The 15611-nt window shown below is 36.6% G+C and overlaps 1 protein-coding gene across 8 annotated transcripts in view; it reads left to right on the plus strand.

The window, feature by feature from the left end:
- COL24A1 (collagen type XXIV alpha 1 chain) overlaps positions 1 to 15611 on the plus strand; it is a 419676-nt gene that overhangs the window by 71963 nt on the left and 332102 nt on the right. For all 8 annotated transcript variants that reach the window (XM_070078137.1, XM_070078144.1, XM_070078142.1 and 5 more), the window contains exons 8-9: positions 2364 to 2417; positions 14876 to 14920. In XM_070078137.1, the coding sequence (XP_069934238.1) occupies positions 2364 to 2417; positions 14876 to 14920 (99 nt within the window). The remainder of the gene's footprint in view (positions 1 to 2363; positions 2418 to 14875; positions 14921 to 15611) is intronic.

Consider the following 15611-nt stretch of genomic DNA (forward strand, 5'->3'; position numbering starts at 1 on the left):
TTTTGACTTCTAGCTCACTATGCTTTTTATTTCATCATAACACTGTCATAACACTGTCAAGTAAAAACACACATTTAGCAACAAAGATAACAACAAGAGATCAACAAAAACTACTGGGTTGAGGATGCTGCTTTATAGTGCAAATAAACACAAATAGATTCTGTAGGAGGACATCTGGGAAGCTTTGTTTAGACAAGCACTTGATAAATATCATACAATTGCAGGATATTTTGGTTAATGTGGTATACATCACAAACTAAAATTACCTAAACAATTTTGATGATTCCTAGGTTGAAGCTTTGGAATTTCATTACTATGATGAAACTGAGTTCACTAAGTCTAAATAACTTAAAAGAAGGTATGAAAGTTTATTACTAGAAACACAGTATTCCCAGTCATCTCTTAATATTACAAGAAAAAATATCTGACAGTTTAAGAAATACAAATGCCATCTTTTGAGATACAAATATAGATTTAATTTCTTAAAAGTTAGAAATCAGAGGTCTGCTCTATTTCAGTGACCACTTTAAATAGATCTCCCAAGTTAAACTCATATTTCTATCAAATGCTTGATATTATCTTTCCTGTGGTTTCTCTGTACAAAATACAGGGTGATTCAACATGGGAGTTGAGGCTTGGAAGTATGTCAGTGTTTTTATTTTTACATTTTGAATTACTCATATACCAATTGTGGTTAATACTACATAACAGCAATGTAGTAAGTTATAGAATTTAATAGTATGACACCATTGAGCCTTAAGTAAAATCTTTTAAAATTAAGAGACTATTTCTAAAATGGTAATATTTTGAAGCAAGCTATTAGAAATTATATTTACATTAAATTGGGTTCACATATACTGAAGAGAAAGGGGATTAATTGTACAATACAATCTGAATACAAAAAATACAAATATTAAATTAGTAGGAGCAGAAGGGATTGGAAAATAATTCTATATCAACTATTTGGCCATTTTTATGATAAGATGTGGTTAATAATAAAGCAATAAAAGAAATGGCAGTGGTTCATCTTTTGTCATATAACATCTACTAAGTAACATCTATAATAGGTCATATACAAGTTTTTAAGCCCTTTTGGAACCATAAGGTCATGCACCTTTTTAAAAATTTTTTTAAAAAATGATGTAATTTACATTTCCTATAAGACAAGTGAGAAACCATCAACATCATCAGCACTATTCTTTTCAGACAGAGGTACTCTGTAGGGAAACTGATTCATCTATGATTAAAGCTAATGGAAGGAGACCATTGACCATTCCCATTTTCCTACTGCATTTTTTTGTGCTATAACTAATGAAATTTAAAAAATAGAGAAACACAACATGGAAAACTCATATAAAATTGTCATTCTACCACAAATGAGGGCTATTTAGTACACTTTTGAGAAGAAGCATTACAATGATGGAAATGGAAAAGCAGTACATTGTTAATAATCAGAAACATCCTTTTTCTTCCAATCAATTTGATGACATTAAAGTAGGTAATGCACTAAAAAACTAAACATAAATAGTTACTAAGGAGTTTATTTAGCATTATTACCTTTTTTTTCAAACATAACTTTTTTTTTTTCACATGCAATAATTCTGTTACAGTGGAAAGAGGGAAAGGAAAGAAAAGAAGGGAGGAAAAGAAAAAGTGCACCTTGACTCACCGGGTTCTCGGTGATCTAAGTCTCCAACTTTGCTATCTCCTCAGCAATTCCTGAGACATGTTCTCCCATCTCGATTCACACAGCCTGCTCTGTGTCTCCTCTTGGCACTTCCTCCACACACACACCTTCCCTCTCACCAGTGTACCTTTCTTATTCTTTCATGATGTGGGTAGGATGGCCCTCATTGGTAAATCAAGTCTGTGCAAGCCACACACAGGGAACTTCCAATAAATTTCCTCCATTATTACTCTGAGCAATCAAGTTCAGTACAGCTACTGCTGCACTGAGGAAGGCACTGGTGTAGTGGGGAAGCAGAAGTGCATTTTCTAGACCATGTCATGTGAACCCAGATCTACCCCACACGCCCTCCAGGCTCAGGTCTTGGTATCCCACCAGGCCTCAGGGCAACAGGAAAGCCTCACAAAGCACTTGCAGAATTTTTGGAATATATTTAGGTTTTTTAAACTGATAGGAATTTTGGGATGAGAGGGTGAAAGCAGCAAGAACTCAGAGGTGGGAAAGTATAGTCTAGGTATTCAGCCCTGGAAGAAATAAGGTTTGAGAAGGGAGATGGAACTTGAACCAGAGTGTGAAGATCAGAAAAGAAGGTAGTAAGAGTTCAACTCCAGAGATTAAAGGGAGCTCTACTTTAAAAGTCTCGTTTATAACTTAAATCTCTGTGGTTTGTTTGTAGGGTGATCAAGGGCTTTCTGGACTAATGGGCCCCCCTGGTATGCAAGGTGAGAAGGTAAGATATAGGTTTACATCGACATATTTGGATATAATATGAATCTGGAGCTCTTCAACTTTTATCTTCTTTTGAATTTAAGCCAAACACCAATGTTTTTAATTCCTTTTCTTGGTAAAGGGAAATTAGGAAGTTACCCTAATTCAAGAAAGTGGTAACCACTAAAGACAGGATCATAAGAAAAATAAAACACAGGTTATTAAGAGTGAGCACAAGGGACGGCGCTGTGATGGAGTAGACTAAGCCTCCGTTTGCGCTGCTGGCATCCCATATGCGTCCTGGTTCTAGTCCCTGCTGCGCTTCTGATCCAGCTCTCTGCTAATATGCATGGGAAAGCAGTGGAAAATGGCCCAAGTGCTTGAGCCCCTGCACCCACATGGGAGACCTGAAAGAAGCTCCTGACTCCTGGCTTTGGATGAGCCCAGCTTTGGCCATTGCAGCCATTTGGGGAGTGAACCACCTAAGGGAAAACTTTTCACTTTGTTCCACTCTCTGTAACTCTCTCTCTCAAATAACTAAATAAAACCTTTAAAAAAAAGAGAGAGAGAAGCACAAAATTCACCTGCAGGAGAAAGACTCCTCCTCTGTACCTTCTTTAAAGATTCATTTTATTTATTTGAAAGGACCTTTTTTAAAGATTTATTTATTCGAAAGACAGAATTAGAGAGAGAGAGCTTTTTCGATTAGTCTATCTTCAGTTTACTGATTCACTCCCCAGATGGCCATGACAGCTGGGGCTGGACCAGGCTGAACCCAGGAGCCTAGAACCTTATCCAGGTCTACCATGTGGGAGACAGGGGCCCAAGCACTTGGACCATCAGCAAATGACTTTGCTGTTTTCTCAAGCACATTAGCAGGGAGCTGGATCAAAAGTGGAGCAGCCAGGACTCCAATTGGCACTCATTTGGGATCCCAGTGTCATAGGCAGCAGCTTAACCTCTGTGCCAGAATGCCAGCCCCAGCCTTTCCATTTTTAAACTAAGACAGTGACCTCTGAGTCTTTGATGGTACTTTATAACTTTTATGCACAAAGTGAAGATCACTTGCTTATAGACTATGAAGTTGAATTTTTTAAGGGGCTCTTATTGGGGACTGTTAACCTCTGACGTGATGTATCAACAAATATGAAGTTGGATGGATAGTGTGGAAGTGAAGATTTGGGATAGCTAGTTAAAACTTGTAGTCACATGCATATGACTAGATTTTTTTCTGAGGTAGAAAGGAATACTAACACAGTTGTAATTATTTTTTATTTTTAACATTTATTTATTTTTTATTTGAAAGAGTTACACTGAGAGGAGAAGCAGAGAGAGAGAGAGAGAGGTCTTCCATCCTATGGTTCACTCCCCAAATGGCTGTAACAGCCAAAGCTGCGCTGATCTGAAGTCAGGAGCCAGGAGCTTCCTCTTGGTCTCTCATGTGGGTGCAGGGCCCCAAGCACTTGGGCCACCTTCTACTGCTTTCCCAGGCCACAGCAGAGAGCTGGATTGGAAGAGGTGCATCCGGGACTAGAACCCAGCACCCATATGGGATGCTGGCGCTGCAGATGGAGGATTAACCTACTGTGCCACGGTGCCGGCCCAGTTGTAATTATTTTTAAAAATATATTGTGCACTTCCTTGAATTAACACAGTGAGACTCTCTGTTCAGCTTTTTTGTTTTTATTTTCTCTAACATTAAGTTGTTGGTTTTTTGCAGAAATGAGAACGATGTAAAATTTTTTTCAAATGTTAAGGAGCCAATAACATAGTACGGCAGTATTGGACTAGAGAGGGATTTCTAATAATGACTGCTGTTGGTGTCTTCATGTCATTTTCCTTCCTCCTGGGAGAAAGATATGTGTTGTAGGTGATAGCCAGGCTCTGCTTGTTTAGTTCAAATCCCGTCTGACATTTTCTAGGTCCCATCAACCTTGCATGGGTTGTTTAACCTCTCCCAGCTTCAGTTATTTCATCTGTAAAATGTGAAGATAATACTACCCACTTCGTCAAGAATTTTAAGGAAGATGAAAAGAGTTAACCTATGCCCTACAGTGTCAAACAAATAGCCCCTAAAAATGTTAATCACCCTGTATTTGTCTGTTTTGGAAAGAATCTGGACACTGTTTTTCTTCATAAAATCCTGTTAAAGGACTGCATTGTAAAATGATGGGAAAGGTTTTCATATCATAATGACCACATTATTATTTTTATAGCCTCAGACTAGTCTTCATCCTAGGCAGTAATTAAAGTCTGATAATTCCCTTGACCTTGTGGGTTGCTGCTAAGGAGAAATGGAACTTCACAGTGATTCTTTCCAACAGAGTTAATCCTGATACACAGTCATGAAACTGTTTAATGGGAAGTATACTGATATATAGCATCAAAAAACTCTTAATGTGGCTATGATCTTAATTATTGTATTTAATATTAAATGTACAGTTGTTACATCTATACAGTTACACGTCATATCAGAGACAAACTAATCATTGTGCTCTGTGGTTAAATCATGCCCATGTTTTGTGAAAATAGCAATTCAGAAAGTGAAACATTAGGAAATGTTGAATCATTTTTATACAGAGTAGTATATAACATACTATTTCTGGGAAGAAGAGATATTTATAAACAAAAGAAAAAGGACTGATTTTAACGATTAGATCAGATTATCATTTTAACTTTCAAGTGGTACTTAAAGCAGAAGATACTAATTTCCAAAGACCTGTTTATATGTTGAATGGCCTGGGATTTTAAAGTAGTAAGAAGATTGCATTCTTTTTTGTCTGTACAAGTCTAGTAAAGTAAAATAACATTACTTTAAACAAACTGAGCTCTGAAATGAATTGAATATCTTTCAAGGATTTTTTGTTCTCTTACATTATTTTTTAATAACTTTTAAAATCTGGCTTTATTGCTAAGTAGAAATAGACTCCATTAATATCAGGAATCTTGGATATGTTATCAACCCATAGACTGTTGCTGAATTTTCTCTAGAGAAGTTTTAGTTGAATGTATGTAGAAATTAAATTGTTTTCTATCAAATGAAATATCTATGCTTTACTGAGGTTAACAGTAGTAGTTTAGAACAGTGTTAAAATAGTTGAGATAATTTTATAGAATTCGTGAGAGTGTTTGCCTCCTTTTCAGATTGTGTCTGTTAGTGAAAACTATTTACGGATTTTTGAAAAGTGAGTATTGCTAGGAAGAAGACATAAAGATTCCATCTAAGCCTAAACTAATTCTGCATCTAACAGACAGGGAGAAGTTTCCATCATCATATTCTGTGTGTGCGTGTTTGTCTTAGTACTTCTTCTATCATAAGAAACACTTGAGACTAAATATGTCATAAAGAGATTTATTTAGCTCACAGTTCTGAAAGTTCAAGAGCATAACGTCTGCATCTGCGCAGCTCTACTGAGGGCCTCGGGATGGAAAGCATCAAAGTGGTGGGAACATGTGCAAGATTGGTGAGCAGCGGATGTGGAAGAGGGATTCAGGGGAGCCAGGTGACTTTATGACAACTCCTTCTCATGGGAAATAATCTAGGCCCAGGGGTCTAGTATTAATCCCTTCTGTAAACTAATTGCCTTCCACTAGGCCATGCCTGTTAACATTTTACCACCTCAACACCACCACACAGAGGACCATCCTGCCAGCACAGGAACCACTGAGGAACACACTCAAACCATACATACACCGTGGTAGTGTCTTACTTTAATATGTGTCTAAGGTATAAATGCATTCAAAATCAGCTTGATATACTGTTCCTGTGGTTTTTATAGAACATGAAAGGGCAAGACTGACTACTGGGGGGAGTTTGTGTCTTTTTTATTGAATTAAAAAATTGGTTTATTTTGGACCACTTAAGTAACTCATAGAGTTAGTTCCTACAAGCAAGGTTCATGCTAGAAGATCCTAGAAGAATGACTCACATTGGCTGTAGTCTGGGGACTCCCATTCCTTTATCTCACTGTTCTCTCTCAAAGTACCACAGGAGGTGTTCAGATCTACCCAGACAGGTTAAAAGGGTAGCTCAAAGTCACTTAGAAAATTATACCAGTTTTGAGAGAGAAAACTTACCAACATTAGATCTGCTATTATTTTAACTATTTGTTTCATATTTTCAGAGATGAGTAAGATACTTGGTGCTTTAGTCTGAACATGATTTGGCTCTCCAACTAATATACATATTTAAATTTAATAGTCATAAATTAATAGTACTGAAGAGGGAGTAAGCTAATCCCATTATGGTGATTGGGAGTTGCGCCTGTTGGGAGCCTTTGGGTCATTGCGGGGTTTGCCCTCAGAAAGTTAATCTCATGAAGGGTTAGTTATGAAAACTGAGTTGGACCTAGCTGCCCTGCCCTCTCTCTACTTCCTGGCATGTCATCTGATCATTCCATCAGATCATTCCACCAGACAGCTAAACAGACTGCCTACCAGACTTTGGATTCCAAACCTCCAAAAGTGTGAATGTAAATATAAACTTTTCCTTTTTTTAAAAAAATAAGATATATTATTCATTTGACAGGCAGAGTTATAGAGAGGAAAAGATAGAGAAAGAGAAAGAGGGGAAGAGAAAGAGAAAGAGAAATGGAAAGAGAGAGAGAGAGAAATATCAATCTTCCATTAGCTGGTTCACTCACCAAATAGCTGCAATGCCTGGTTCTTAGCCAGGCCTAAACAAGGAATTTAGAACTCCATCTGGGTCTCCCACATGGGTAGCAGCAGCCCAAGTGCTTGGCCATCTTCTTCTGCCTTCCCAGGCACATTAGCAGGGAGCTGGATCAGCAGTGGAACAGCCAGGATTTGAACCAGCACTCATATGGGATGCTGGCCTCATAAGTTGTAGCTCAACTTGTTGTACCTCAATACTGACCCCAAACCTTACCTTTCTAAGTTAGCTTCCCTCATGTATTTTAATTATGATGACAAAAAACTGACTACTGCATCTAGTTTCTCATTCATATGAAATGATTCTCATATAGAACTGTTTTATGAATTATTAAAACAAGTATTATTAATATTAAAATATCTATTTGATAATATAAGTTCAAGTTCCTTTGCTGATCATCATTTCTTTTAATCTTAAAAATGAAACATTAAGACAGTTTCTGTGTGTAGTATATCTTAAAAGCTAATTTAGTGTACAAGGGTTATATCACTCACTGAAGACCATAAAACTTTTAGTTGATAGAATGCAGACCTGTTTGACACAAATAACTATATTGTTGATAATTTTGCATACTGCTTCTCGACTGCTTCTCTATTTGTTATTTGAGTCAATTTTTGTTAGATACTGGTATTTCAGTACTTCTCACTATCTTCAGCATGTATACACAAGGAAGTAAAATATTACTTTCTATGAAAGCTAAGGGAATAAATATAGTTTTGGATAACAGGTAATAATGACTTCATCTTTTTCTCTGGAATGTTTCTGGACATACTAAATTTCTTCAAGTATAAACCTAACTCAAGTAAGTTTTCAAAGTTAAAATTAGATCACTTCACGGCCTTTTGGCTAAGATCAAGTACAAAGTTAAAATGAGTACAGGAAAATTGTATAAAGCACAATATGAACTCGTGAACACAGCAGAGATCAATAAACTGATTACTATAAAAAAGTAGAAGTATCGAAATAGATTAGAAAGCAAGAAATTCAGCAATAATGTTTTCTTCTTCATAGTTTTTTTCGGTTTACTTTTTTTTCTCTCTTTTATCACCTACCCCCTCCATCCATTTTTTAAACCAGTGTTAACATCTTTAAAAATCTCCTGGAATGACTGGTTGTATTGGTTCGGTTTAGCTACCTTCCTGTAACTCTTATTTTCCTAGGAACTAAAGTCTATTTTGATTTCCCACTATTGTCTCTTTTTTTGCCAAAAAAAGCAGATAAATTGGATCCAGAGTGCATGCTGGGTTGGACAGGAGACAAGTCATAATTCTGAACTTGGATTCAAGATGCAGTTTTAAATTTTTTTATATAACTGATCAGTTGCTATATTAAATTGGAAGCCTGCCTTTTAAAATTATAATATTAGCAATATAATGAACTAAAACAAATTTTCTAGGTTTAAGAGGATTAGTCAGGTAGAAGCAGTCAAACATATTTCAGCATATAGATGTAAATCAGAGCCATTGTGAAATATAATATACACATTCTAAAAAATGTTTTTAAACAAATAAGACATTAAAAACATTAAACATTAAAAACAGGCAAATAACGTAAACACCTTCATGTTGCAGTTTTTTCAATCAAGACTCAGTACTAGCAATAGAAAAACGTGAAACCTTCAAGATACATGAAAACTCTCATCAGATAAGTTAGCTACAGCAGCACAGAAAAGAGCTGGTCATCAGTGTAGGAGCCCATTGCTTAAGTTTCCATTAACTATAAAGAGAAAGACCCATCAGGTTGGAAAGGGTTAATGGATTAAGGTTCTCACTTCCTTATGTAAGGCCAGTAGTAGCCAGAGGTGTTTTCCCTTCCCAGAGGAGAGGTATTGAATTGGAAATAGAGAGGAAAAAAAAGCAGCCTTAGGGAGTGGTCTCCCTAGAGAAATCTGGCCATACCTGTGTGGGTGCGGCAGGCCACATTGACTGGAAGAGAGTGCAGAGAAAGGCCGTGTTCCCCCATTTACAGGGAAGACTGTGCACGCGGGGGCCTAGCAGGACTGGCCATGGGATTGGGTAGGCGCGCTGTTTTGACAAAATGGCGGTGGGCGACCCAAGGGAGGGGAATACCCATAAAAGGGTGGCCACATGGGTGGCAGAAGATGGCCCAAGTGCCTGGGCCCCTGCCACCTACTTGGGAAACCAGAATGGAATTCAGATTCTTGGCTTTGGCCTGGTCCAGCCCTGGCCATTGCAGCCACCTGGGGAGTGAACAAGCAGATGGAAGTCTTTTTCCCTGTAACTCTTTCAAGTAAATGAACTTTGTGTGTGTGTGTGTGTGTGTGTGTATATATATACACATATATTTTAAAAAGTAAATCACAGAAAAGTATAAGATGCTATGGCATTTGTAATGGTAAAGATGTGGCACGTACAGTGATAAAGATGAAAAAGATAGTAAAGGATATAGTAGTTGAGGATTACATAAGCTTCCTGAGGATATGCAGGGAACAGGGAAAGTGAAGATGTCCAGGATGAGGCTTGAATATGAGCAGAAGTTATCACGATACTGTTCTTTGTGGACAGGCATGCTATCCTTAATGTGGGTAAGACATAAACCGAGGCTTGGAGGAAGAAACAGTTAGGAAGTGTCAGGAGCTAAGGTTGTAGGGCTACTCGGGGGCCAAATTATGAAAGGGCTTGTCTGCTATGTTTAAGCATTTATTTTGTGGTAGATAGCTACTGCAAGTTTTAAGAAGGAAAGTGTCAGAGGTGAATCCTTTATTCCTCCAAACTTCTTTGGCATTTGTGTGAATTGTAGAGATAAATGTGTCTACCTTTCTGAAATCTTTGGTTTTCATTCAATGTTAACTAAATTTAAAAAAGAAGTAGCAAGTACAGATTCCAATAATCACAGAATTCCAGCACCAAACAGAGACTTCACAATAATTGAGTGCCATGATTTTACAAATGAAGACTTTAGAACTCATGATTTGGCTACTTAGTGGCAAAACTGGATCTAGAACACTGTGTACTAGGTCTGTTCTTTATTATTATTAGCAGTTTAAAGACAAAACAAACAAAAAGCAATATTGTTTTACTTACACTCTTTGTTGAAAAGAATGGAGTCTTAGGCTATATTAAGTAAGAGAGTGAGTTATTTCAGTCCTCTCTGCAGCATTAAGGAAAACAGGGAATACATGGGAGAAGCACTCATTCAAAGTAACTCGACAGATCATAGCAACATTCATTTGTGGATTTAAAATTTTTTTATTTAGGAAGTTTTTTAATTTCATTTTTATTTATATAAGGGCAACCAATTTCATGTATTTCATATATATAGGATTAAGAGCATATGATACATCCAACCCTACCTTCCCTCCCTCCCTCTCATCCTCCCTCCTCTTTCCTTTCTTATTTTTCTTTTCTTTTTTCAATTACATCCTTTCAATTTACTTCATAATCACAAGCTTAATCCTCCTGTAAATAATTCAACAAATAGTAAGTAGAAAAACCACTGTTCTTCAAGAGTATAGACAAAGGGTATATAACAATAATCCAATTTTAAACTGTCAATTTCACTCATATACATTTTTTGTACACTCTATATTAGCTACTATTTTGTTTTCAGAGAGAAAAAGCAAGATTTATTTATGTCAGAGACCTCCTGGTGGAGTGGCCAGGAGGGGGGCTCCTAGAGAGTCAAAACCCAAATGGGCTGGTGGTAGTGGGGTTTTTAGCACAATTTTGGAAAAGAAAAAACTGACAATCATTAGTTACAGGGCAGGGACAAAACTCATCAAAAGACCTGATTTGTAATTTTCCTTGCCCTGTCTAGCTTGCTCATGATAAAACAGAAAGCCATGGACAGAGTAAGGAATGGCAGTCAAAACAGGGTTCCTGTAGGAGGTGGCTTCTCAAGGGAGAAGCAGTGCCAGCTTGCAGAAACTGCTTCCATCCAAGGTTTCATGCGCATGGCCATCTAGAATTTCAGTTTCAAATCTGTAGAAAATGAATCTAACAAGCAGATTAAATACTCAGGGTCTAAAACAAAGGACAAAGTCATTATTAGAGGACCTATGAAAGTTTTCCCATTGAGAAGAAAACAGAAACAGACCGGAGGAGCTTAGTAATAACCAGGTGGATGTGAAGGCCTGGCCAGGTATATATTGGGTCTAGATCTATCATCTCTTCATGTGGGGTACTGAAGAGACCATAAAGGAGGTGTGAACCTCCTAAGTGAAGGCACCCTGTTGACTTCCGTTACCTAGCTGGCCTGAACAGAAGGTAGGAGGCATCACTAAAAGGAGATTTGCAGTTCTGCCTACAGTGTACTGGCCCCAGGCTGTCCCCTCCACAGTGGTGGTTACTTTGGAAGCTGGGCAGAGTTAGGGACTTTTTAGTTTACAGCCAACAGTCTGCAGCTCTAGCCTGGGAGTCCTTCGACTCCAGGACAGATGTTTCCAGTGACCCAGCCCTTGGCTGGCAGAACTGACATGGCTCTTCATGACTGCTGTCTGTCCAAAGCCCTGGCTTTCCACATTGAAAACCAATGCCATTTTGGGTGGACTGGCGTGCTGGGTCTCCTTATGGCAAATCACTGTGTAAAGCTCTTATTAATTGGCCTGCCCCCTCTCCTTACATTGCTACTGCTGCCTGGCTTGCTCCTTTTCCTCATGGTTTCTGTTAAAGTAGACCATGAAGGTAGCCTTTATTGTTAGCCAACAGGGTGCTCAGTCCCATCCCTAATCCTTGGTAGCCTGAGCTAGAAATCTATAGTCGCAGGCATGTTCTGACTGCGTTCTTTCTGTGAGATAAGATGATGCCCCTGAGGAGAGCTATGTCCTCACTTTAAGATCAGACATGAAGACCACCTCATGGAAACTGTCTATAATTTTGAAGTCATTAGTAAAACTTTTATCTCTCCCTTAGTTTGGTTTGAAAAGGGAGTTTTTGCTTATTTACTGTGTCCATGGCAAAGTAAATCTAGCTGTGCTGCGTCCATCTTTTTTGTTATTTTACTTCTTCTCTGAACAACTTCCTTTGTCAGCATAATTTCTGCTTGTTCTCAGTTTTCACTTGTACTTTGGCTTTGTTGTACCATCTCAATGCCTGTATTCTTCTTCTTAACCTTTCTTTGTGAATCTTTTCCAATGCTAACTCCCTTAATTTTTCTCTTGTTATTAATATTTAAACTTAATGTTTTAAAAAAAGAGAGACTTTGGTTGGCCCAGATGGTCTTTATTTAGGCAAAAGTCTTCATTCCAAGTGACCTTATTAGAGTACAAGCCAGACTTTCTGTTATCCTTTGGGTCAAGCCCCACCTCAGAGTAGTGAGTTATGAACAGACCTAGACTGTGTGATGCTGTCACCTTATCAGAATTCTGAATTAAAAAGCAACCTTCAAAGAGAATATTACATGCATAAGATACTATGGTACAATGATGAAGTTCACTATTATAAAATTCTATGAATAAAGTAAACTTAAAAGTAGCTGCATTCTGTTTCAGTGTAGGTTAGGAGGAAAGAAGCCATGATCAGAAAAACAGGTAGTGCTCAAAGAAATTTAAATATATAGCTAGACTCAGGGGTTCACAGAAATAAAATAAGTGAATAGGTACACACTTTCTTAAAAAGGGAAAGTGCAGTAATCTCATGGCAGAGAATTCCTCTGACCTATGTGCCTCCTAACCTGGCTTTCTAGTTCTCATCTTCTAACACTCTCCAGAGAACGTCTGGTTTCTCCCCTCCTAAAGTTGCTACTCCATCCCCAAAAGTGACTGTTGTAAGGCCAAGGATGTTTCAAATATCCTATTATAAAGAATGAAAAAAACTTAGCTTTGTGGCTATTTTTATGTGTGTATTCTTGTGTGAATATTTGGAGAACTGAGCACAATAGATCTCATATTTGGAAGTTAGGCTAACTTTCAGTTTTCTTAAACAATATATAAATTTGGACTGTAATTGAGTTAAAACACCATCAGATGCTTTTGGTAAATAGCATCTTTTGGTAAATAGCATTTGATAATAGCTGATTGATGAAGTGTAAATCACCTGTTAATTTATCTTGGTTTTCTATCATTAATAATTTTGAACATAGTAATGACATTCAGGATGGGTTGTATCTGAGTATGAGACAATTTTAGGTATATAAAATAAATAGAAAAGTAGGTTCCTCAGTGCTGGATAAATCTATCAAACTAACATGATTCTGCATGATTTTTTGTTCAAGTTATTTAATTTCTCAGAGCTCAGTTTCCTCATCTGTAAAGACAGGGTAATACCTACTTCACAGGATTACTGGGAATTAACTAAGATGTTGGGAAGTGACTGGAATAATGTCTGGCACATAGTAGCTCAATGAAGTTCATTTGTCTCCTTCTTCCCTATCTTCCCTTCTTTCTCACGGTTGCTTTCCTGATCTCTTGCTAATAGCATAATACAATGGCTGGGCTCCCAGGAATGGGCTTTTCCTTTTCCCTCTAGTTTTTACCATCTGTTACTTGTTTCTAATATGCTATACCAATAATACAAAAATCCTTGCCCCTGGACCTACTTTCCCAAGAGATCTCTATTTAAATGTTTACTGTTGATCTAAGTTTAATATCTCAAAAGTTACTGAAACCATGCCTTATTTTTAAAAGAGGTAACTCATCAAATTTTCTCATTGTCTTACCAGGGAATCATTTCTTTCCCTATTCCATTTATCTGAACTCATCTCTTCTGATGAAACTTCAGTGACTAATCATAAATGATTATTTCATCATAAATATGGCATATTCTGAAAACCTGAAAGCTTATCTTCAGTTTGTAGTATATTAATTAGGATATTTTAATATTTATAAACTATGATTTATTTCTGACTTTTGAGTTAAACAAGAATTCTTCAAATAGTTCATTGAAAACAGAATTAAAAGATAAGTTTCTTTTGGAACAAAATTTTTTGAATTTCATGCATGCATATTTTCAAAATCATATTTTTCAAGATTTTGTGAAGATTCCTAAATACATAGTTTTCAAATTTTTTGCATCAAGATGAACTTACCCTTTAATTCCATTCTCCATGAAATTTTTAAGGTATCCTTATATTTTTCTTAAAATCTCATGAGGCTCTAAAAAATGGAACTTTTTCTTTCTGTTTTGTATGTATACAATCTTCCAATAAACAATAGGTCAATTCACTGATTGTTAATTACAAATATCCAAAATGTCCAAAGTCTTCCTTTTTTCTTTCATCCTGGCCTTTAAGTTTCCTTCATTTTGCTTCTAGATTAAGATCCTTCTAGAGAAAAAAGGATAGTATTGATTTTATAATTTGGGTGTTGATGAGAGATTATGATGTGATTTTGGTTCTATTATTTGGAAAACATTTTTTGTTATGAATTCTCAAGACAGCTTATTAGAACCTTTGGGTGAACACATGAGCATCCTCATTCATTTGAGCTAGCTCATTCATGGAGTGTTATGATATTAGAGAAACTGCCTGGATATGGTTCAGTTTTTCAATCATTACAAGCAGACTATGGCTGAAGGCATTTTGTCTCAGCAATATTGAAATAAACCAACTTTCAGAAAGCTTCAGATATGAACCTTTTATAAAAGGATGCTGTTTTTTTATTAAATTTTATGCTATAATTTTAGTTAAGAATAACAAATCATTCAAATAATACTCAAAATAAGGCATTAATAAGAATTAATATATTAGTAAAATTCATATTAAATAAAAGATTAATAAGAGATTAGTAAGGATTAAATTATATTGGTGGGGAAGCCATTTTTGTGATAAGAAGCAACAGACAACCTGCATTTACTTACTTGGCTTCTGTAAGTGTACTTTTCATAGCATATCTTCACCTTTTCCTCTTGCAGGGCGCCAAAGGATACCCAGGGCTCCCAGGCCTCCAAGGTGAACAAGTAAGTGCCTCCACCATATGTCCTACATCTTATCTTGTCCAGTGAAAAAGACACGGATTAAGGAATCCTCTTAAGGGATGATTTTCCCTTACTTTTAGCATGTTTCTTCACAGTAATTTCCACACTGGTTAGTGCAGGGTAATCTTAATTTATTAGCTGTGAATTTTTAAAAATATATATGTAACAGATAACGTCACTATCATTCACCCTCACTATTTGCCTAACATGTTTCAGAACAGTAGTTCTTAAACTTCTGAAGTTCACAGGCCCCTTTCAGAATCTCATAAATGCCTTGAATTCTTTCTTGGAAAATATATGTAGTGACTTCAGAAAGTTCACAGAAAGTGGAATTAAGAAATAAGTCTATTTTAGTGCCTAAAAAGAATGAAAACCCTACATAGTTTTTTCATGATATACATTTTCCATGAACTTTTTGACGACAGTTCATTTGAATGGATTTCAAAATTTTTCCACCAAAATTAACAGCTTTAGTCCCATTTTCCATGAACTGTTTTAAACATAATCACACCTCTGACATTTTCTACAGTTTCAGGGGCTTCCCTGTTTACTAAAGCCTAATTCATAACTGTTAGTTCTCTGACCTCGCAAGGGAAATGCAAGTCAATTTCAGTAACAACCTAAGTTAAAAAGGTATACATATTGTTATCCATAATATATATACACAGTATTT

This window comes from Oryctolagus cuniculus, chromosome 7 (assembly GCF_964237555.1).
Source record: "Oryctolagus cuniculus chromosome 7, mOryCun1.1, whole genome shotgun sequence".
In the NCBI taxonomy this organism is placed as follows: Eukaryota; Metazoa; Chordata; class Mammalia; order Lagomorpha; family Leporidae; genus Oryctolagus; species Oryctolagus cuniculus.